Source organism: Acanthaster planci, linkage group LG10 (genome assembly GCF_054643075.1).
Source record: "Acanthaster planci isolate LZ-2023a linkage group LG10, COTS_SCS, whole genome shotgun sequence".
NCBI classification, from domain to species: domain Eukaryota; kingdom Metazoa; phylum Echinodermata; class Asteroidea; order Valvatida; family Acanthasteridae; genus Acanthaster; species Acanthaster planci.
Window position 1 is genome coordinate 11,350,876 of NC_141786.1, and position 25,462 is coordinate 11,376,337.

At 38.7% G+C, this 25,462-nt stretch overlaps 2 protein-coding genes across 2 annotated transcripts; one reads left to right on the forward strand and one right to left on the reverse strand.

Moving 5' to 3' along the window:
- Positions 1–1,123: 1,123 nt before the first annotated feature.
- On the reverse strand, positions 1,124–24,359 carry LOC110990823 (insulin-like peptide 02). Its single transcript, XM_087142621.1, has 6 exons — positions 23,923–24,359; positions 8,482–8,556; positions 6,244–6,315; positions 4,109–4,160; positions 2,640–2,725; positions 1,124–1,991 (listed from the first exon to the last, which is right to left on the reverse strand). Exons 3-6 carry the CDS (start codon positions 6,284–6,286, stop codon positions 1,870–1,872), a joined length of 303 nt encoding a protein of 100 aa, XP_086998747.1. The 5' UTR covers positions 6,287–6,315; positions 8,482–8,556; positions 23,923–24,359; the 3' UTR covers positions 1,124–1,869.
- Positions 13,565–23,304, forward strand: LOC147797753 (uncharacterized). Its single transcript, XM_087142484.1, has 8 exons — positions 13,565–13,674; positions 16,790–16,912; positions 17,737–17,982; positions 18,972–19,068; positions 19,667–20,065; positions 20,602–20,779; positions 21,096–21,172; positions 21,498–23,304. The coding sequence occupies exons 1-8, from the start codon at positions 13,565–13,567 to the stop codon at positions 21,804–21,806; spliced, it is 1,539 nt and encodes a 512-aa protein (XP_086998610.1). The 3' UTR covers positions 21,807–23,304.
- Positions 24,360–25,462: the final 1,103 nt, after the last annotated feature.

Below are 25,462 nucleotides of genomic sequence, written 5' to 3' on the forward strand. Positions count from 1 at the left end.
TCGGCACTGGGCTTCTCAATTTTAAACTAAATGTTAAACTTTAATCTTAAAGCCATCTGCAACTTGTAAGAACCAACATCATTAAATTCGGCCAACGCTTTGTCTTTGATGTACCTTTTGTGAAATTCAAAGACAGCAGCAAATCGTTGGCAAGGAAAGTAGGTATCAGTTCCCAATGTCTATAGCCGCCTTTAAAATGCTGGATTCTTCGAATATTTACCTCTTCAATCGTTCCAGTTTAATGTAAGCTTTAATCGCGGTGATTAGGTCTTTTCGTAGTGCATTGCCCTTGGTGCCCGTGGCTTTAAATGAAATGTTGTTGTCTTGTGCTGTCTGTAAGAGTTCACGATATGATTGTCGTGGAAGACTTTTAAACTGTTGTTGACTCGCTCGAATTGCCTTACTAATTCGGGCTTGGTGTGTTGTCAGCGTTTTGCCGGTGGTAATTGAATGTCATGTAGTTTGACAAAGTCGGATAAAAATACTGTTAAATATATTAAATCCCAATGAGACGGGGTTCGTTTCAGTGTTCATTGTCTCTTTTTATATATAAAGGTCTTTAAAATAATATTTCATTTTTTCTCAAAGCTTCAAGGGAGAGTGAATTTTTCTGAGAATTAGGAAAGTCCCGGAGAAGTCACAAGTAACAGGGGGAGTCCCGGTGAGTCACGAATAAACCGTCCATGAGGTATAGGGGGGTTTAGTCGATGAGGTCATCGAGGGTTTGGTGAAAAAGGTGAAAGGGGGGCTGGTCCAGAATTGTCCTACGCCTACTACTCCATGCATAGTAAATAGAGGGTATGTATGGAGTGTAATAATAGAACAGTCACATTAGAGAAAAGTTCCCCATAAGAACCTAGCGCCCAAGAAACTACAAAAAGGTGTCCTTGAATCCTACAACTAATGGCCCTATAATTAGCTGGATCAATGACAATTGTAGGAGACTTTTCTCTAAGTTACTCCTTTTGCTTCGAAAACTTTGGTTATATAGATAAATGTAGTCTTCACCACATTAACTATAGAATTATGTCTCGGACCGTTATCTTACATATCAGTTCGAAGTTCTGAATCATGCAGAAGATAGCCCCTACACATTTTAAAAATCATCACGCAGTTTACAAACTGACTGTTTTGCAGGTAAACTTTAATCCTTCATGCTTGCAGGTTAAAATCTTGTTGAAAAAAAAAACGGAACAGTAAGAGAAGAAAGAAAACCAAGAACCGGGCAATCTTATAATAGGCCCTGCATAGTCGGCCTTTTTATAAAGATGTATTTACCGAAGGAAGAACACTAAACAATGCGTAAGCGTGGATATGGTACGAAAATGTATTTTTCTTTGTGCTTTAAAACACTATCCGGGTTTCATATATAGCCCATACGCTCACTGCAAAGAGGAGTCATTCTTCGTTTTTAAAATGCTTTGTTAAACATAACACTTCCTATAAAATATCGAGCAATTGTCGATGTTCAAACAAACGAACACAGTTGTCTTAACAAGAAGGTTGTCTTAGTTTGAGAAGTAAGCTGTTGTGTCTTGTAATATACTTCATTTCTACTGTGAGGGACCTGATCTGTTGATCTGTTCAGTTCTGCGCAAGGAGAAAAGTTGGATCGATTTGGTTGGATCGAGACTTCGAAAATGTTTTTTTGTAAAGTGTTTTTTGCAATACAATTAAGAGGTCAAAATTTATTTCGAGACAGCTGAGGCTTCCAGGGTATAATCTATTCCCCAAGCAATGGGAGGTAAAAGGTTTTAAACTAGGACCTGCCCATTCAATGTTCGCAAACTGTCATAAAGGGAAGGAAATGCCATTTACTTGATATTTATTTCGGCAAGAAGTTTAGCTCGGTCGGTGTTGGTGTCTCCTTTAGCAGGATTCATAAATCTCCTCGATGCTGCATCCTTCAGTGCAGCATTCATGGTGCAAACCTCGCTTTCCAATACCACGTCCAAACAAGAATGTGCTGGCGTCCTTTGAATCCAGAAACTCTGCATCACAGGTGACGAGAAAACAGAAGTGCCATGATGATTTTGTTTTCACCCAAAATAACTCTGTCTTTTGTATGTTACCATCAGCCCTACCTTAAAAAATCGACTCTTCCACGAATAAACAGAGCGGGAAGAAACAGGAGACTTATTTACATAAAGACAACGTCCTTCTGCAGCCTGCTTCTGCATGACGTGTACAGTTTGTTGATGGAGACATGCATATATCAAGGGGATCAAGGTGAGACCCCCCCAAAAATTATGGGGAAGAAAAGAAGCGAAACATAAAAGGGAAACCAAAAAGAGAGGGAATTGAAAGAACACTTTTCTTGATTTCAGTTTTCAGTTTCTGCAATTTCTGGAGAGAATGAGTTTTTATGACAGCATCGGTTAAAAGTGCTTTGCTTTCACGTTCTTAGAAAATGAAATCTCTTCTTTTGGAATACCCTTCCTGAGAAAGTGGAGGGGCAGCTTCAATACTCATATTCTATTAGCTTGGGTGTTTTTGCTCGAGAAAAGGTTAGTGAGACACAGTGGTATAGCTAGGCAAGAGGGAAAGCACACGTTCCCACAGGGCCTAGCTGAACCTTGTCTCGCTTGGCTACGCCACTGGTGAGTGACAGTATTTCAAGTTGATTTTGACTTCACTACCTTGGTTGGAGACTCCACGGAAGGCATGGCAAGTCTCACGTACTTTCTCGTAGAGAGTCGCGCCACAATAATTGGCACGGTAAGCCCTGCATAAAATACGTCCAAGATTATAACACCTTCTATAACGTAAACGTTTTGTGCTTACCAGTGTCATACACTGCTCAACAAACTGCACTCCACGGTTAACAAAATAACAGCTAGCACCAGTGTGAACAAAGATTATGTCAAAGTCTTATACGCTATATTGCACTAGGTTCAAGAGGCGCTGTGGCAATTTTTAAATGTATTTACGTTAAAAAAGCTAAATCAATTCCTCAATGGTGAGTGGGTTGTGTAGCCAAGGGAATGTAGGGTCAAAGAGCAATTACATTTTAAACTGCTGAAACGATTATTAGTAATTTATAGTGTCCTATGCTTTGCTATAATCTGACTTTAAATGCAATAAGACACGGACAAGATTGCTGCTTTCTGATGCACATGTCAAGTTAGACCAAATCAATTCTACACGTGTAGTTGGTACTGCTTAATTAATGGCACAGTATATCACTATGTGCGTGAACTACATGTATGGTTTGCTGAGGTCGAAGCATTAAACAATAGTGCCTGATTGTTAAAGAATTTCAGTAAACTAATAAAGATATTAAATAATTTAAACCCATAAGAACTTAATCTGTTTGCCTAAGTGTCAAACGTAGATACAAACATTAATTGCTTCACCAATCTTTTTTGGTGTCACAATGTTGAAGGGTATCTTTTATTCAAAGAATCAAAATTTTCTTTGGGAATTTTAGTGGTATGAGAACCATTTTGTTGAAAACACATTCAAAGTATAAAACTGCCAAAAAAGAGCAGTGACGGTAAACTTCTTGAAACGACCACAAAATTTTATATCAACGTATATCGTACGCTCTTCAGTGAACTTCTGGGTTGACAAATAAATTACCCCCAAAAAGCGAAGTAATTTTCTTATCAAATTAAAATTGTCAAATTCGAGTGCATATTCATTTTGAGGTGTCGCTTTTGATGTTATTGACAAAACAACATATCCGAGTTAACACATTTAAACTTTTTTCTATTTTTCTTGCAGATCACCACTGGCAATATAAAGCCATCGTAGTTAAGTAGATGGTCCAGTTCTTGTTGGCATGTAGAGTTATAAAGGCAGAAACAGTCATTTGACAGTGGCCCGTGAACATGGATAGGTAAAGGCCCTACAAAATTGCGAGTCCATGAAGTGTATATATACGAATAATAAGGTATTTATTGACTTCATTCGTGAATCCGATAACAATCAAGCTTGTATAATGGCCCCTGCTATATGTTCGGAAAAGTCATCAGATTTCAAAGCCCCTGTGGTCTTAAACATAGTTGCAGAAGTCCGGCCAAGCAAATGTTTGTTCCCTTATTAATGTTAGAGAGAGGTACGAATGTCTTTCTAAATATTTATTCTAAGAGATAACTTTACTTACAAATTCCCTCCATGTTTAGCGTCTGCGTCCGGGTGGCCATTGATTTGTTGTACTATAAAGAAAAAAACAGAAAAAAAATATGAAAGAAAACCGACGTAAAAGTCACCAAAAAATTGTTCTACCGAGCCAACGTTGAATTTGAAAGAACACGACGGCACCAACCTCATAACATACAATTTCAGAAAAAAATCTAAGAGCATTTCATCAGATTTTTCCCAGATATGGATTTTTTTGTTCTGGTAAAATGTTCCGCTTTTCCCTGACGCAATATTTTAGATGAGTTAAAACCCAAATGGGTGCGCTAATGGTAGTGGCGTAGCTATGATTTTACTAGTGGGGGGCACAAGTATCTTTTGGGGCACCAGCTTTCAGTGATATCGTTTTGGGGGCAAGCTTTTGTTACTAAACCCTATTCAGTATCCATTTAACCTGTTTTTGGTTTTTTTTAATTGGGGGGCCCCTGGGCAGCACGTGGAATTTGTGTGTGTGTACATTTGTGTGGGTGCGGGGGGGGGACGTTCCCCCATGTCCATCTCTGTGGCTACGCCCCTGGTTTATATATGGATAAGATGAGTGAGTTACTGCTTCTGGATCCCCGCAACACCAATACTTGACGAATTCATCAACCAAAAACCGTGAAACAGAAAAACATTCAGAAATACTCAGCTGATTTCCCTAAGAATTAGATTTCTCTTGATGCATCAGTAATTTCCATTTTTGTATTCATTTCAGGTCTCATTACGTGTATTTGCCATGTTCGAGTGAAGCTTGATTTTCTTGTTGGACTGTCAGTAGCTTCTACACCGAGAGTGATGGCCAAGAGTGTAGGCCTAATCAGTGGGAGAACTCTGGAAGAGCATTAGGAAGCGCTGTAACGGGAAATTACTGTCGCCTACCATCGTGGTATGATATTTAACATGCCTCAACATGCCATTGATGTCACGGCATGAACTGTAGCGCCGAAGGAAAAACCAGGCCTTTGAAATAAGAAGAAAAATTTTAAAAATACATTTTTAGTGGCCCCTAAATATTAATTGAAATGTTAACACTCAAAGTTATTTCAAAATCCGGAGTAATGTGTATTCGTTCGGTTGAGCGCCGAAGTGAATTAGAATGAAGTGAATTTATCCTTGTATATCCTTTTATAGTAACGGTCGAGCGGTCAAGAGAGGGTATAATAAAGATTTGGTCTGGTATGGTTGAGGCCTTCACGGTTGCACGCCCCTGTGACCTCTATCCCAAATTGCGTTGATTTTAAGGATCTGTTCAACCTTGTTGTTTGCTAGCCTGACCGCAGTTGGTTCGCTTAGGTCAGGTATACGTTTCGTTTTTCCCCCTTGGGTTTTGATATCTGGCAACCAACAGAACAACGAGTTTATTCACTGTCAATTACATACAGTACGATTCTGTTATGATTGGGACCGATACTATCCTTACAATATTAAGATAATTAATAGATCTGGCTTTGTTAAAGGAGTTAATGTGGTGGTCGCGTGATCTGTAGTAAAGACAACCAAGGCACAGCGTCAAGTAACGTTACCAAAATACTGTATGTGTCGAGTTCAGTGTATCGTGTTTAAAGGATAACTCGCACAGGATTGGTAAAATTTACCCGGTAAAATCTTAAGTAACTTACTTGCTTTCAGGTTTGCCTAAGTATGTCACTAGTGTTTACTGCCGCCCTTGTTGTATGTACATATGTGCATATTCTGAACAAAAATGAACATTCATTAACTGCTCTCCAGTTGTACACAGTGAGTGGGATTGTACGGAATGTGAGGAAAGTCTGGTCACGTGACCGGCTCGCTGCTGAATGGGAATCTCAGATTGCGTATGCATTCTCTAATTGTCAAATATACATGTTTTTAGTTTCCATTGTTCACGGGGAGTACACACGAGGGTCTGAAAGATACCTAGCCTGTGAGGTGCACTGCATGCGCTATGTCGGGGGTGCAGGCGAACAAGTGTGTAAAGCTTTACATTATCGTCGTTTGTTCGCTCAGGGACCCATTGAGCGGATTAGAGCAAGGTGAATATTCTGAAGACTGCATTACGGAACACTAAGATATGATAAACTGACATACAACCACAAAATCGACACGACACCAACGGAGTCTACACAATGATCAACTCACCTGCAATGGCGCAAAGCAGCAGCAAAACGATGAATCGATTCATGATGATGGTGGCTCTTGCAAACTGTTGAACTAACGGTATTGAACACAAAGGTTGCACTTAAAGCAGCAGTACACGCCAAGCCTCAGTATGCAAAAGTGAGGCAAGATCGTGTCTTTATAAGCAATTAGGGCCAAATACAAAGTCATCTAGGTCAAAATAAATGTACCAGGAAAAATCTTTGCTCCATTTCAAGAGGATACTTGAATGACAGTTTTGTCCAAGTGCATCCAAGTTATCATTAATGAGAATTTCTACTCGATAAAAACAAAAAATATTAGTTTGCACAGTCTCGAATCAAACGAGGTATTTCCCCTCTTTTCATTTAATATCCGGCTTTCAATTACCGTTATAACGAAAGGCAATTGTGGCCCTGACAAATATTGAATTTTCGATGTCATAGTCAAAGTCAAGAACGTTCAACACCAACACTGTGTTTACTGTGAAAAATACCAGCAGAACTAAATGTGCCACTTAATTGAAAAGACTTTAGCTTAGTTACTATGTACTTGAATTTGTTCAAAAATAATTATACTTCAGTGATGAAGTTGGGCAATTTTTGTCAGTTAATTTATTTTATGTTTACATTTATTTAAATCGAAACGAGAGTTTTGCAATTGTGGTGAAAAATCGCTGAGCTGTTTTTGGGGGTTTACAAATCCATAAAGGATGTCAAGTATACTTCAGTGATGAGGTTAGGCAATTTTTTTGCAAGTTGAAAATTCATAAAAAATACACAAATAGATTAAAATAACAATCACTATCACTTGACTTGTCAAATGATGTCAATTTTCATCTATAATATCTATATCTTATATAGATGGTGTAGAGCAAAGGGCCGATCTAGACATACATGTAGTAAAACCTCATGTCACTCACACGCGTAATCGTTTACACTCCACAGAGAATGGGCATTGTTGCGAGCTTTTCAGTCTGCACGTAGCATTGTCCAAGGGGCTTTTTTCCGGAGGGATAATTTAGCCTCACGCACGGAATCCACACGGCAAACAAGCCACCCGTGTGTGGACCCGTGCGTGCACTTACACACACGCATGTGAGTGCGTATCATTCGTATACATGTACGACATGTAGCCTGTGGAGTAGACAAATTGGCTTCAGAGCACGTACAGTGTAAACGATTACGCGTGTGCGTGACATGAGGTTTTATAATGTCCATATCAACCCTTTGCTCTACACCATCTGGATTAGCTACATAAAAGGGGGGTGTTCCTTGAGTAGAAATTCAAATTTATAATAACTTGGATGAAATTGGGCAAAACCGTCATTCAATTTGTTCGTGACTTTTAGCTCTTTTTTTATTATTATTTTTTCTGTTCCTTTCTTTATAGTACAACAAATCAATGGCCACCTGGACGCAGATGCTAAAGATGGAGGGAGATTGTAAGTAAAGTTATCTCAGTGGAATTTCAGGCAATTCGTAGTGAAGGACTGCGTGCGCAGTCCGAAACGTTAAGTATACCGCCGGTTCTTGTTATTACCAAAAATAGGTCACTTGGGAGACGTTCCTATAGGAACGTGCACAAAATATTTCAAACTTTACCGTCCAATAATTCAATATTCCCTAATCCGATCTGAACCGAACTTTGCATGTTTTCCTTTTCAGACCCTATCTATCATCTGTCAAAATGTGGACGGTAGAAATGTTCCTTCTTTTGGTAGTTGGAGCATTAGGGACACATTGAAATGTCTCCCTAATGACTAATGTCTCCTTAATGTTGAAAAATTTACTACAAAATGTCTCCCAAGTGACCTATTTGGAAATATTTTTAGAACCACACGTACTCACAAGAGAGACATATTCTTTTGCATGGTGCTACCGGAAGCCTTTCCACCTGTTAAAGTTATCTCATAGTTTGCTTATGAAGCGGCACGCCGATCGGGGATGCCCCGGGTCGAACCCCTCCTTAAAAGGGATTCAGGTCTACAGCATCAAAGGGACCCGACAGTCACACACTTGATATGTTACATCAGAATTTTATTCGCTGACCAGGAATTCCCAAGGGGAAAAAAACCCTACAATGGTACAAACTAGAAAAATAAAATCACTTTGACTATTCCATAAATAAATTAATAAAATAAAATTCCACTATTGATACATATGTAATGGCACACACAAAAATAGTTTCATGTCCTTTGACATCTCAAACAGGGCAATAATTAATGTATAGTTTCCTCACCCACGGTGACGACCACTGAACTTGTAAGTCAAAGTGCACAGGAGCGACACACCGGTACGTACGGCACACTATAGACTATGAATTCAATGAAATATTTCCAAAAATGAGCATCCATTTCTTTACGTGCAAGTGCATTTACATACATCCTATTAGGCCGATGTTATACACTGAATGCAATTTTAACATGTTCAATGACCACCCAAAGAGAGTCATGCTACGGAGCGAAGGCAAAATAACTTAGCACGCACTGAAAAGTTTAATTAGTCAATCGGGGTGAAATAATCGTCAAATAGGGGGGAAAATATTAGTCATGCAAGCATTTAGTCAATTGACTATCTTGAGCAGGAGACTGACGAATTAAAAAAGCTGTAAGACCAATCCTTAAAATAGCTGGACAAATTAAAATTTGTGAAAGACCAATCTGCTTGATGGACTATTTTACCAGACGTGAATTGACTAACGTACATCGTCATGAAAGTATTACCTGACGAATTATTTTTTGCACGACGAAGTTGCTGACAAACGTTTTCACTCAGAACTAACCACAGCGATAGAGCGCGAAAATTGTGCGACAACTTTGGTCAATTTTGACAATTTGAACTTACCGGGTTTCACAACCTTTCTCGGTGGTTGCACGCATAATAATATCAAACAGTAGGGACTTCTGGGGCAGTGTATCACACCATATACACGAACTGTATGCGGCGAACGTTTACGACGTCTCTTCGCCATATTGCATTGCCAAATTGACTGAGCTGGGCTGGGTCAAGCTGTGCCCCAGAGATACGTGAAGGTGGGTATAAATATACATGTAGCACATATCAAATGTAAAGTAAAAAACAAATAGGTCTAACATGTAGGAAATTCTACTTTATGATATGGCCGGACCTTCTTATCTGCAGTGAAGGTAAGGCTTGGTAAAAGTGAAGCGGGCGCGGGTAGGCATGACAGGCCCGGTCATGCATGGAGGCCTGACGTTACACCATGGAGGAAGGAGTATAGCCTAGGCCTACATGGTATAGGCCTAGGGCATGTAGGGGCCGGAAAGAGTTCCATATAGGCCTACGAAGTTCACTTGACACCTTGTGTACAAACCCTATGAAACTGGTCTGAGAAATTGTGTCGACTATGAAAATGCTTGTATTTTCTCACTCCTGAAATTGACTTCTATGACGTGTAATTGCTTTCTGGGGGTTGATTAATCATTTTAGGGACAAATGAGTGAACTTCGTATATGGAATTCTTTCCCTAGGGCCAGTTACTTTTAGTGCCCGGTTCCCATAATAAGACAACAAAGTCCACTTCTACAAAATAAATGAGATTTTGAACTCTAGTAGGCCTAGTAACGTTAGTCATTCTTCAATCCTAACATATCTGCTTTAGAAAAATTTCACTGACATTTCAGGATGAAAATACAATTTTCTCGGCCGCCTCTGGCAAACTTGAAAACGACCGGTCTATCGAGTCACGCCATTTTCTAGTTTGGCAACTAGACCCAGGGACTGCTAACGTTAGTTACTATTCATCAACGGTCATGGCACCAGACTAACGTTATATTCCTCGATAATTTTATCACGTTCGAGTCTGCTGTAGGCCTAGCCCGTCTTGCTGTCTGTGTTGCAATGTTTGCCCTGACTTCTTATCACAACCACAATATCAAAGCGGACATCATTGCCAACTTATCTAGGTGAGTTATTTTGTAAAAGTGGACTTTGTTTCTTTATTATAGGAACCGGGTGCTAAAAGTAACGATCACTCTTACTGGACTCCCTTCGTATTCTTCCTTGGCCCTACTCAGGTCTATAGAAAAAAACGTATAAAGACGCTTCCTATGAACCCACTATCTCTCGGGGGCATATACTCACCAAAGGAAATCAGAAATCCACAATTTTGGGAGCCCATCAGCATGAGCAGCCTTTCCTTGGCCTCTATTTCTTGTGTCGTGACTCTGTCATTCGTTACTGCAGTGATGCACTCCTTTGAAAATTAAGTCCACACGCAAGTGCACTTCAATGTTCATTGACGCCTTCAGTGGCTCTTGCGAATAACAAAAAGCAGGATGGGCGAGGTTTCAACACTGCACTGCGTGACCCACCTTTTGTAACGCAAACAAACGCAAAAAATAGAGGTGAACATCTAAGTGCGCTGGCGTGTGAAATTCATTTTCTGAGGAGTGCATCACTGCAGTAGGTCTAACAAATGGCAGAGTCGCAACGCGAGAAATAAAGCCAAAATTTCACTATTTTATAGGCCAAAATGTCAATGAGCACCAGTAGCCATTTTAACCTCATCCTATGGTCTACTTCGCGGTGTGTAACACAGCCGCTAATAATCACCATTAGAATGAGGTTGCTCCGAACATCACATGGTTCCGCAGACTTTTTGATGGCTGCTTTATGTCAGGATATACTGAGTACATTATTACACAAAAGGCAGTAATAATGTTGGATATAATTATGTTGTTGAGTTTTGGAAAGCATTCAACTACACGTAACATTTTACATGACGTCATAGGTCGTCAACAAGCAGCCGAGTAAGGAAAGGTCTGTTGACATGTGGGTCATGCATGAAATCATTCACTACAGATGCAGTAATATTCCCTATTAGATTCATATCAAGTGGCCTATTTCATTGTAAAAAATGAACCTGATCCTTTCTCATTTACAGTTGTGATTCACATCATAGGCTGCGGTGAATGCATAGTTGTAGCCATCTCCACCAACACAATGGCTGAATATAGGTGAGTAGTGATAAATTTGTATTTGCTATTTTAGTACTTTTTGAGGTAACTTTATTTGGATTTTCTTGGGAACAAATTCCAAATTTGCTTGTAGGCTGTTTCAGTATCTGCTACATGTACATTGAACAACATTACAATGAATTTTTATTCCTACCAATTTTTTAGTTTTTTGGGGGGTCAACTGATGTCGAAAGTAATGGGGGGGGGGGTGTTAATTATGCTGGTGCGCATCGTATGCGGAATCTGTAATTAAAGATGCAGTCTCATCATGTGCAAAAGACTCTGCTTGAAGATCACCTCAGACAGCCTATCGCACACTTGCCCACGGATGACCCACAGTGTTCAGTAAGTATGCGGTACGCTGTCTGATGTGACCTAATCAGGCCATTTTCATTGTGCAGAAACAGCCTTCAAGTAGTCTGAGAGTCTTTTGCACACAGAAAGATTGTGTCTTTAAGATGGTGCTAGATGAGTAATTTCAAGGCCAATTAAAAAAGAATAAATGTTTTTGTCCGGGCTTTTCAAAAAAAGGACGCAGACTTTTTATTTTATATCAAGATGGCCGCTGTTTGGGACTTTTGGCAAACGTTCTGGAGAAAAATTCAATGCACATTGAGCAGATTTTCTTTGGACATTAAAACATTGGTGCGCAATTCACTTCCTGCATTTTGCAGTAATATTCTCAAGACTATACATGTCAGGCTTGCAACTTTTCCTCGCATCAGCTGATTGCCTCATTTTTTGCTTCAGTTGTATCACCAAAAATTGAAAAACACAGTACAAAATCGTGAATAGATTGAATTTCCTGGGTTTTCGTCATGTCCTAGTTGCATGCCTCATGTGTATAAAGGCTAGTTTTGTTCAGTTTGGAGTTCTGTCACAAAATAAATAAGTATTATGTAAACTATAGTCCTGTTGCTGAGCATGTTAAGTAAATTCCCAAAGGGACCAATTAAAGAAGCATTCTTTTGTCATGTGAACTGTATATATACTGCATGCAGAGGTAGATAGAGGATTTTCCGGGGGGGACATGAAAATTAAATGCAACAATTGCAGAAATGGTACAGTCCCTGACGAGGACACAAACATCATTTTAAAAAGCGTTTTTGCCAACTTTAGCCTGCTCACTCTAGATGATATACATGTATATCAAATCTTCCTTTCTTGCTGGATCCACCCCTGGTACATGTAAACGTACATGTAAGCATGCTCGTGAGTCGTGAGCCTGTTGATCATACGTGTACATGTGAGACCCATGGCTTATAATGCATCTTTTTTTCTTTCATTTGTATTTCAGGTAAAACCCCTCACAAAAAATTTGTTTAAGCTAAAAGCATACAAAAACTGCGAGAGGTTTTGGATTTGTGATTACATTGCAGAGGACTAAATTTTTTGTATATGTACAAGTACTCAGTTGATGAGGACTCACCAGTACACTTTTACACTCAAAGCATGGTTTTTACCTGCAGTTCTTGTGTTTTCAGTACTCAAACATTTTTAAAACTTCTGAAGCATTATAAGCATGCTCACAATGACAACCCAGTTCATTGTGGCATTGATGGTTGCCAGCGAATACAAAAACAAAGTAGGCAGTTTCGGCTTCATATAAAATCAAAGCATCACAACTTCTGGATGGAACACTGTACCAAGCGTGTCATCCAAAATGAGCTAGATGATGAAATTAGTGACCAAGATGAGGCCCTCAGTGAAGAGAGTGTTTGTGACAGAGAGGCTATCCAGGATAATGGTGAAGCTGATGTTCCCATTGATGTAAATCATGATGTTGTCTCTTTAATACTTGGACTAAGAGAAGAACATAAGACATCAAGTGCTGCATGCACTTACATGGCTAGGAGTGTTTCAGAAATACTTCAAACTTCCCGTAAGGATTTGTCTCAAGGAGTTGTTACCACTTTGGAGAGAGCTGGTGTTGATGTGGACGAACTCAACCAGTTAGGGCTTTCAGATATACTAACAGAATCTCAGTATGAAAAGGCACTTACAGAGTTCTCCTCCAAGCAAGCACTGGAGGGATATGTATCACAACACTTCAATTTTGTTGCACCAGTCGAATATGTACTGGGAAAGGATGAAAATGGTGTTGATGAAACATTTCAATATGTTCCTATTTTAGACACTATAAGAGCATTGTTAGAGAAAGAGGATGTATTCGCAGAAGTATATAGCGGTCATTTCTCGCAAAACGATGTGTTGGAAGACTACTGTGATGGGCTTCATTTCAAGAGGAATGCGTTGTTTTCTGCTCATAGAACAGCTCTGCAGGTCCAGCTTTACCATGACGAGTTCAATGTTGCTAACCCTCTGTGAAATAGAATCCAGAAAATGAAGTTTGGTAGCTTATATTTTGTTTTAGGGAACATCTCACCAAAATATCGTTCTAAACTGAACGTCATTCAGCTTGCAGTGTTGTGCTTGGCTAGCCACATGAAAAAGTATGACATGAATGCAATCATGGCACCACTGTTACGAGATATTCAAATACTTGAAACAGAAGGTGTCTGTATAAAGAAAGATAATATTGATCATACATTTTTTGGAACAGTATCTTTCATCAGTGCTGACAACCTTGGTGCTCATACTGTAGGTGGGTTTCAAACTCATTAGCTGGTTCGGCAGTTCAGCCGAACCAGGTATTGAAATCGTTCTGTTTTTTTTTTTTTTCTTTCCTTTTTTTTTTTTTTTTCTTCTTCTTCAGCCAAGTTTTTCTACCCCTACACTTTGGCACCTAGGAAAATCAGAAGAATTTCAAACTTGGAGGATAGTTGTGTGATCATCCAAGGACGGTCCTAGAAGAAATTCACAGTGATAACTTAAGTAGTTTATTTATTATTGATTTTTGAAGAATTAATTTTCCCCCATAGACTTTGTACACAGATTGCACACAGTTTTCGGACTGTCGTATATCAGGCTATGAGGGCGCTATTGCAGAATTCCGGTCACACCTGCCTGGGCTTTCAATTTTCAAGAAACTGTCCCATATTGAACCATGTATGGCGTTGTTGCACAACATAGGGTTTGTACACACATTGTCCCGCATAATGCGTGAGCGGTCCTCAACTTCGACGGAGAATTACTACCAGAACGAAGAAGAAATCAGACTAAATTTTCCCTTCCGTTCGATCGCAAATATACCCAAGTGTCCAAATATTAAATAATATTTCATAAGTTTTTCCCAGTTTAGACAAAAATCACGTGACATGAAATTAAAGGAGCAGTTTTCCTACACACGTGTTTCTAGCCCATTGACTTTGTACACGTTTTTGAGCGACAATTTTGGTAACTTTGCAGTCTTTCATCGTTCCCAAAGTGATAGCCAACGAAGACCCCGATGCAAGATTTATTGCAAAGGGATGACGTCATGATGACATCATCACCTTATTTTATATTTATTTTTGAATATTTCATTTTTCCCCATAGGTTTTGTACACGTTTTTCGACTTGACACAAGTGAACAAGTAGTCTTTAACTTCGGCGCAAGATTACTATAAGAACAAAGGCAAAATCGGGTACTTTACGCCCTGTTATTTTATTTGAAATATGCCTAAGAGTCCGAATATGAAGTAATATTTCGTAAAAATTGTCCAGTTTAAGCGGAAATCACGTGACACGAACTTAAAGAAGCAGTGTTTCTGCAAACAAGTTTATAGCCCATTGACTTTGTACACGTTTTTGAGCGACAATTTTGGTAACTTTGCAGTCTTTGATCGTTCCCAAAGTGATAGCCAACGAAGATGCCGATGCAAGATTTATTTCAAAGGGATGACGTCATGATGACATCATCCCCTTATTTTATATTCATTTTTGAATATTTAATTTTTCCCCATGGGTTTTGTACACGTTTTTCTACTTAACACAAGTGAACAAGTAGTCTTTAACTTCGGCGCAAGATTACTATCAGAACAAAGGAGAAATTGGGTACTTTACGCTCTGTTATTTTATTTGAAATATGCCTGAGAGTCCGAATATGAAGTAATATTTCATAAAAACTGTTCAGTTTAGGCGCAAATCACGTGACACGAACTTAAAGAAGCAGTGTTTCTGCAAACAAGTTTATAGCCCATTGACTTTGTACACGCTTTTGAGCGACAATTTCGGTAACTTTGCAGTCTTTGATCGTTCCCAAAGTTATAGCCAACAAAGACCCCGATGCAAGATTTATTGCAAAGGGATGACGTCATGATGACATCATCCCCTTATTTTATATTCATTTTTGAATATTTCATTTTTCCCCATAGGTTTTGTACACGTTTTTCTACTTAACACAAGTGAACAAGTAGTCTTTAACTTCGGCGCAAGATTACTATCAGAACAAAGGAGAAATCGGGTACTTTACGCTCTGTTATTTTATTTGAAATATGCCTAAGAGTCCGAATATGAAGTAATATTTCATAAAAATTGTTCAGGTTAAGCGCAAATCACGTGACACGAACTTAAAGGAGCAGTGTTTCTGCAAACAAGTTTATAGCCCATTGACTTTGTACACGTTTTTCAGCGACAATTTCGGTAACTTTGCAGTCTCTGATCGTTCCCAAAGTAATAGCCAACAAAGACCCTGATGCACGACTTATTTCAAAGGGATGACGTCACGATGACCTGAATATTTGCTCGTACGTTTTGTACACGTTTTTCTACTTAATAAAAGTGAACAAGTAGTCTTTAACTTTGGCGCAAGATTACTATAAGAACAAAGGAGAAATCGGGTACTTTACGCTGTGTTGTTTTATTTGTAATATGCCTAAGGGTCCGAATATGAAGTAATATTTCATAAAATTGTTCAGTTTAAGCGCAAATCACGTGACACGAACTTAAAAGAGCAGTGTTTCTCCAAATGGGGTTTTTTGCCCGTTAACTTTGTACACCTTTCCAAGGCACAATTTTGAACCCTTTCGAATGTTTGCTCGTTTTCAAAGTGACAGCCAACAAAAATCTTGATACAGAAATTATTGTATATAAATGACGTCATGATGACGTCGTCATGTGATTTACTCTTGTTTTTTCAATATTTATTTCAGCCCCTTGACTTTGTACACGTTTTCAACCCAGCATTTGGGTTAGTTTGAGAGCTTTGATCAACAATACTTATCTTGTTGGTAAAACAGTCCCGAACCAGCTCTGTGTTTGTTTACAAACACGTTTCTCTAGTTTTCACTGTGGTCGTATCTGTAGGGGATGCAATGTTACAACAGAAACTTTGAAGAACCATCTGTGTTCAAAAAGTCTGCAATCACGAACAAAGGAGGCATTTGATCATCAACTGCAGATAATACGTGAAAATCCTGGAATGTGGAACTTGTATGGCTTAAAATGTGAATCAGTGTTCAATCAGTTAAACTACTTCCACATAATGACTGGATTGCCTCATGACATTGCCCATGATTTGTTTGAGGGTGTTATTCCTAAAGTGATTGAAGTAACAGTCAAACACTGTGTTCGAAGTGGATATTTTTCTCTGCAGTATTTGAATGCCACCATCAAAACCTTCAAATATGGAGAGAGCGACATTAGGAGCAAACCAAGTGCTATGTCATCTGAAACTGCAACATTCAGGGTTAGACAAACTGCTTCGCAAGCATGGTGTTTACTTAGACTTCTGCCATTGATGATTGGTCACACAGTGCCATACGATGACAAGAAATGGCGGGTGCTGTTATTATTTCTTGATGTGGTTGAGTACATAATGGCACCAAGAGTGACTAGGGTGACAGCTGAGTTCCTGACATTCCTAATTGAAATGTTTCTGTCCAGCTACTATGAACAGCACGAGGTGACAATGAAGCCAAAAGCTCACTATCTGTTAAATTACCCACAGCAAATGCTTGAGTTTGGTCCTCTTGTGTTTTGCTGGACTCTGCGATTTGAGGGAAAACATTTCTTTTTTAAGGAAGTGTCGTGGAGAACTAAGAACCGCAAGAATCTCTGCAAGACGTTGGCAGAGAGACACGAATACCATCAAGCATGGCTAAGATCAGGGAAGGCAGATTTTCTTACGCAAGATGTTGTTGAACACAGTGGTGGAAATCTTGTACATGTCAGAACATTGTCCAAGGAAATGCATTCCTTGATTTTGCCTCGAGTGGGCAAATCTGAATTTGTGTATGTGGTCTCAAAGGTAGCATCAAATGGGATATGGTACACACATGATTCTGCTGTTGTTCTTGAGAGTACAGATAGGGGGTACACATTTGCAAAAGTTGACACTAGTTTCATCATTGCTGGGGTTTTACTTCTGGCATGCAGAGTTCTTCAAACAAAAGACTACATTCATCACATTCATGCATATGCTGTCTCTGACACAAACGAGTTACGACTCGTCAGAATATCTGATCTTGCCGACTATCTGCCCCTTGCCATATACAACACAGCTTATTCACAGATTGTTGTGCTGCGACACCATATTTTGTAAATCTTACAGACTATCTTCTTACTACTACAAGTACATGTACAGAATAGTAGCCTCTGCAAAATATTCACAAGAAATCTCTTTTTATTATCAGGCATAGGTTTTTGTTGATATATGGACTGAAAAAGAAGAAAGTTGAGATTGCTACAAGCAGTGAAAATGGGGCTACTAGCAAAGAGTTATATGGGGCAGTTGCTAAGGAGTTCGGTGGGGTGAATGTCCATTTGCAAGCTTGGGATGCTGATTTTGAGGAGTTTGTTGACGTGGAGGAGCAGGATCTGCTTCCAGGCCCACTAAGAATAAATGTTGTGGATGTTCTGCCAGTGCAATTGGTTGTCAGGTGAGCCATGTTTTCTACTACTAATAAAGATCTACCTGAAATAAAACATTTCAAGTAGGTTTTGTTTACTTGAATTAACATGATTAAAGGGCCTATGCAATGTGTTTTTTATTAGTGCAACTGGAAGATTATTTGTCTAAACGGATTTCCTGTAAAAAGCAGTATTGTTTAATTGATACATGTGAGAAAAAATTATAAAGATTTATTTACAAAATGCCCTGCCCCCGTGTGACATGTGTGAGGTAAATGTACCTTATCAGCATAGAAATTTTGCACAATCGTGACGGACGTCGAGAACTCATATCAGCCACAGTGTGCTACAGCTTGCTGATCAAGCGATAGAAAACAGTCTTATCATTAATAAGTTTTTCACTTACTCAGTGCCCCATCTCTACCAGAGAGCACTGGCTGTATTTCTGCGAGTTGCGCATCAGCTGACGTATTGGAACCACATCAGGCATGTCAGGGCCCTGTGAATGACATGGCAGCATCTGTGAGTGTAGCTGCTGCAACTTCCAAAGCTGGCTGGTATCTACAAGCTCCCTCTTTTCCCGGATGCATTAACCCAGAAGGTTAATTCTGGACTGCCTCTTACTGCCTCCAACGAGTCAGCAATTCTGGATATCATTTTAGAGTCACTGAAGGCCGACAAAGTGTGAGTTTAATAATATGGATTTTTCTGTTAACTAGCGACAGTGCTGAGGGCTTCAAAGATTTTTCTAAATATTCTGCCTCGCTTGTGACTGTGCAATGCTGAACGCAACTAAAAAAAGTAATAAAATAACAGTTCTTATGCATGTACACATTGTCTGGCTTGATGACGGTTGTGCTTGTTAGACATAATACCCATTTGAGCAGTTCAAATCAACATGTCAAAGGGAGTTAAAGTCTGATATGCAAGGATGGAGTGGACTCTAGATTTATGTCTTTGATCTTGAAATCGCCAATCATTGAATAAAGCCAAGTTTCAACATTTCTCATGCATGCAGGTACTACCTTACTTCAGAGCAGTATGGAGGAGTTGCTGAACAGCTTTTGACAAAGTTTCCGAACCTTTCTTCTGAATTGGATACAGCAAACAGAAAGGTTTGTCTTCAGTAGAGAGGATTCACATTGAAGTAACATCAAGATGAGGTTGTTGGAAAGCTTTCTTTGCAGAAGATTGTGGGTTATGCATCAAAAATCCATTTGTTTTACTATGCTGTGTACATTAGAGGGAACATTAATTATGTTTTGTACATTTCATTTTGAGTTTGAGGCTTCAGACAAACAATAATGCCAAGATGTGTAGTTGTTTGATATTGGCTCAGCAGTTGACCATGTTGATTATATTCCCCATTTTCCCCACAGCAACTTTACACTTGGTTATGATTGCTTGTTTTTAAGAACTACATGATTTTCATCAAATGTGACTTGCGTACTTGGATCCTTTTGTCTGCCAAAGCCACTATGAACAAAACTATCTAGTTGCTGGCATGTTTAGTTTGGCTGTTAGTGTTTTCAATTTTTTGTACAAACATGACGAAGAGGTAATGTTTTAAACGGACTAGATTATCAAACCAGCCTAGTTGAGTGTAGGATGAGCATACAACAATATTATGAGTGATGTCTGACAAAAATAAACTCTTTCATGTGGTCTTTTGAAATTTTCATTGCATGTATGTTTCTGTTTTTTGCTTCTTAGACCTTGTGGATCACCAAGTTGAAATATAAATTCCAGAATGCCCGAAAAAGAGACAAGGACATCAGGGCATCACTTCAAGTTGTGGATAGGAAGCGAAGACAGACCCCAGCAGCCAGACACCCAGCAAAAATTCCTTCTAAGTCATCAAAGTTTCCACCTGCCTTTGGCTTGGAAAACTACTGCCCACCCAGGGAATCATCAGAAGATGACAATTCAGTACACCGTCACACGGAATGGTTGAAGGTCGAAAGCACTAAGAAGAGGCCAAACTACAAGGAAGTGACTCAGCGTATGATGTTAACATATGCTGATAGACGCTCAGCCATCATTAACAGCAAGTACAGTACACAGACACTGAAAGAGACCTACCCATGGCTCTTCCGGGATGAAGGAGATGAGGTGCGTCCATATATGAGTTTAATCAGTGTGTGTTGCTTGAGTAGACAGAGTGAGTAAAAAAACTACACATTTTTAAAGCCCCATTGTTTTATGGTGCAGCAATATATACAATATTTTTTCACATGTACTTTGACAACTCTTCCTTCTCTTGGCACCAGTTTCACTTTATTAGGTTTCATGCGTGATTGCACAAGAGACAATTAAAACGTTTAGGTGAAATCTGACGTGCGCTAAATGATCAGGGCTTTAGATAAAACAGACAACAGAATTAATTCTGAAAAACTTTAAAACATTTCTGGCAAGTTTATTTCAAAAGTGTGACTTAGTCCTCCACATGGCGACCATTTGCTTTGACACAAAACCATGCTTGCGGGATCATATCTGTGACAGCACGGCAAATCATCTGCCTGTTTTGCCTGATTTTGAGGAGTCTATAGGTATTTCCATCCAAAGTCAATTGAAGAATTTAAGTTCCTTCCTTTTTGCTGGACATAGTGCTTTGAATTTTCCAAGCTAAATTTGTCATTTTGTTTCAGTTTCTTTCTGAGTTCCAGCGCCTTCATGGCACATCACGGGCAGTCGAGCTGATTCGTCAGGGCCTAAACAAGTATGGAGACGGGATACTGAAGCTCTATCAGGGCCGGCGCTGTCAACAGAAGGATGGAGAAGATGAGGAGCTCTCAACAAACATCAGTGATTCAAATGGAGACAGAGGTAAAGGAACATTGTTTATGGTTTCCTTTCCTTTGGAATGACAAAATGAAGATGATTTTTTTTCTTTCTGTGATTAACATATCTGTGGTCATTTAAAACTTCAGTTGATTTCTTTTTCATTTTTCTAACAAAATTGAGTTGAGTTTTACACACTTGGTTTCCTGTAGTTCCTCATGAATGTGCCTTTCAACATGTTCTTGATTGCCATTTTATGATTTCTGTGATAAAATACCTGTTGTCTAAACACACAGTTCAAACGGCCTTTTCACTTCACCTCACCATGGTTTTTTTTCTAATAATTTCTTGTAAACTACAGATGCCCTAGAGAGAGCTGCTACTTTAGCAGTTCCAAAGCTCCTGACGGAAGACATATTCGCCTACCAGGATGATCAGGTAAATGTAATGAATGTAATGATGATGGATTTTACATGATACTTAACCCATCGCTGACTGGAGATGGCAAAAGCCGACGTGAAAACTGAGATTTCACAGTTTTATGTGGAAGGAATGTGGAAGAGTGCATAGAGCCGCATGCCACCGAAAATGAGCCTTTTCACCGTGTAAAAGGAAGCGTGCAGGGCACGCAGGGCCATTTACCGAGAATGAGCGGTTTAGATATTGCTATGGTGGAATTTTCCTTTAAAATATTACTGTCTTTGTCACATTTTTCCTTCATTAAAATATGCCATGGAAACATTTGCTGTCACTTTTTCACCAGAATGATGATGGCAAGTGCAGACCAGCAGTGTGTGTCATCATGGATGAGAAAAGTCTACTCACATCAACATCATTCAAGTTGATGGTCGAACGGGAACAAGTGTGCTGCTGTGGCGATATTGTAACAGCTTTCGCGTGCTTTGTGAGTGCTTTCTACGTCTTTCATTTGAAGTACCCTGTAACACACATCAAAACACTGGAATTCACGCAGATCGCCTTACTGGGTATTAAGGACAAATGTCCAGTTCAGAAAACGGTACTCACTTTGATCTCAAGGTTGAACAAGTTCACACAAAAGAAAGAGGATTAAGATGCCCCAACCCAGTGACCAGAGTCAACTTGTTTATTGTTGTTACTTGTTAAAAACAAGTTTTAATGTTTGTAAGATTTAAATACAAGTTTTAAAATTGGGTGGCGCGGCAGAGATCTATGTCGGGAACTGGGGGTATAGGGTTCTGTTAATGGACATGTGTAGTACTTCAGGTTTGGACAATGATATTAAATGTGAACTAGGTAAGGTTTTCGGTAACACCATGTACAAGGAAGAATCTCTCCTTGAGTGTGTGGTTCTGCGAAGAACTAGTGGTGAACACTTGACGTTACAAACAGTATCATACGGTTCGGAACATCGTGATTCTTCCTTGTACATGGCGTTACCACAAACCTATCCTAGTTCAGTACCTCCACCATGCATAACTTCATTGCATACATACATGTACAGTCTTGTGTTTGATTATGATGTGAATTAAGATGTCTAAGAGTTTATTAATAGAGCAACTAAAGAACTGTCATTAAAACAAGTTTTAAAATTATGTGACATGTGGCGGAGATCCTTGTTGGGGACTGTGATGGGGGGTATGGGGTTTGGGGAATAGGGTGTTGTTTGGAAATGACTTCAACTTGAAAAAGGGGGGGGGCTTGCTGACACCACAAGGCAGAATGGCCTGTACATGCTTGCAACTTCATCCACATGACAAATTACCAGCTTTTGATATTTACTTAGTCTCTAACTTTCAGTGTGATTGATTTTACCTTGAATGTCAAATCCTTATTTAAAAAAAAATTATTAAATCATTCGTCCTTCGGTCAAAAAGGTTAAGCATAACCACCACCAGGGATATCGGCTCATGGGCCACACACGCAAACCATTTCATAAGGATTCTCCAACCGAAGGTCTTTTAATGAACACGTGTAGCACTTGAGGTTTGCAGAATATTACATACATCATGTACATTGCATTTTGATGTAAAGTCCTCTACCATAATATATGTACTGGAATATTATACAAGTTCATTTTGCCTTATCAAAATGCATTTCTAGCATATGATAGTATGGGTTGATGTTTTATTGAGATGTAAAAAAGTGGGAAAGATATATTCAAACCTCATTAATTTTGAGATAATAGAGACTTTTTTTGGGGGGGATGCTATTAATCCATTCATTTGTTTTGTATGTAGCTAATACAGGAGAAAGATTGTAGACGCTATTTCACAAATGAGTGGAACTTGGTTTTAAGGGAATGGGCACCACATAAATTCAGAGATAGTTCACTGGCTCAAGAGAAAAGAATTTTTAAATGTTATGGTTATGGACATAAACTGTGATATTTTATTTAAACCTCAACATAAATGTATATTGTTGTCATTGCACTTGACATGTTAATACATGTAAATAAATGTACATATACATGTTATTCCAGTGTACATATAAGAAACAAGTTTGAAATTTTGAAATGTATTTCAAATTTGAACAATGTTAATATACTGTATTATTAAAGTGTGATGTCAACTTCCAGACTTCAATTGAAATATTGAGTCCTGTGTTGTTTGTTTTCATTTCTGGAATTGCGTTCAGTGTGACCAACCAACATAGTTTCAGCATAGTTCAATTAGTCAGAAGACAAATTAATTCTTTTGCATTACTAATTAATTTTTGTGCATTACCAATTAATTTTTGTGCATTACTAATTAATTTTCGTGCATTACTAATTATTTTTTTGTCATTACTAATCATTTCAGAAATTAGTCAAATAAGACACTTTTTCATGACTAATTATAATTAGTCAAAATGCTGGTACATGACTACTTATTTATTGGTCAAATAAGACAGTACCCATGACTATTTTTTATTAGTCAATTGACTAAATAAAATTTTCAGTGCGAACGGGCACCGATTTACATGTAAGCATGAGCGGGGGCACGCAGAGCGTGGCACCGGCTGCATGACACACAATGCACTATACGTACTCCGTTCATCATGACGCGTTGTCATATAAACACACATATATGTACGGGTATACTACGTGTAGTACAACATGCCACACACTCCAACATGATTTTGGTCATTATTCTACTCAAAATTAACTGCAAGGAAACATGCTATTGTTTTAAATGCACAGTATTCTGATGCTAGAATGAATGGTTTACCTGACAGTGCTCTGCCGAAGGGGTTTTAAAAGACGAAAGCGGCCAAACACAACACAAAAATTATCTTTGCTCATCCAACCTTCACATCTAACTTCGAGAAGCCACTTTCTCTCAACCATGCCGCGTTTTATCGATACTTGAACGATTCTCACAGGAGGCGGATCGACTCCACGTAATACCACTAACTACGTGTACAAAGACTCGATTAATGCTTCACAGCAATAAATTCTCATAATAACTAATCGATCAAAATGCGGTAAGGAATAAGGTGATTTGCTTGTTATGACGTTGACATCATGAATAATGTATGTTGCCAAGGGTAACAAAATGGTAAATAATAGACTTGTACAAGTATGCTCCCCTTGTAATTAACTACACAGACAAAAGAGTACACTGAAAAAGTCCGTCCCCTTACATAAATTTTACTAAAGACCCTTGAAATAGCATTTTTCAGGTTTCAATTAACCTTGGTTTTGCAATTTTAACCCAGATTTTGATGCTTTGTTGGTTTTTTTGCTAATGCACATTATGCAATTTTAAAAGCACTTAAGCGCTGAATATCAATGTTCATGCACTGATTTGTGCACAGAAAATGTGTAGATTTTTTAAACCACTGCTATGGCAGATTTTATTTTCTTTGGTAATTTATTGCTCTATAATCCAGCATAAATCCTTTTCAAAGAAATGTTCCCAGATAGCAAATTGGGGTTCAAAATTTGAACATGAAAACATGCAACCTGAACCATGTCTTCTTGGATTTACATCAAAGCAAAAGTGCCGTCACTTGTCCAGAAATGCTTGGTCAATTTTTAATGTATGAAAAATGCAAAAGATAGATGGAAAAAAAGTACAGACATACACAAAAATTCATTTCCTGGTTCCTTTTGAACAATCAAAATCCTTATATTAAAATTCATACTTTTACTTTGATTTGAAGTGATCAACTCTTGCAGCCAAATTGCATCAGCAGTTTTCTCCTGAGCAAGGTTTTAAACGTTAGTTTAAGACTGGCTAAGCATATATTATTCCTATTCATAAACACCTATATAAAATGAACAAAATGATGAATATCACACGATATATATTCTATATATAATATTCTATAATTTCCCTTTCATTTTCTTGAATTTCTCTGTGTATTTTATAATGTACATGTATTCTTTCTGCAAGTTGTCCGACTTCATCTCCTGATGTATGTACATGTACACGTACAGTGTACATGTACGTGTGCGTGGCATGTTCTGCATGCTGTGTCGTACACAGACTCTTAACCAATAAGGGTAAAGTGTATCAAATCCAGGTGCGAGAAGCATTTTTTATGCAGTGGGCATTATCAAATATTAATGTTGTTGAATAGGAAGACCGTCTCAGGGATTTACAAGTCAGGGATACATTTGGTAAAGACAAATTCAAATATTGCCATCCATCCAGGCATGCATGTACTGTACATATACAGTACCTGTACATGAGTGTCTACAAAGATGGCACTTTGTTCTGACCCCACTTGATGACTGAACACAGAAAATCAGCCTGACTATAC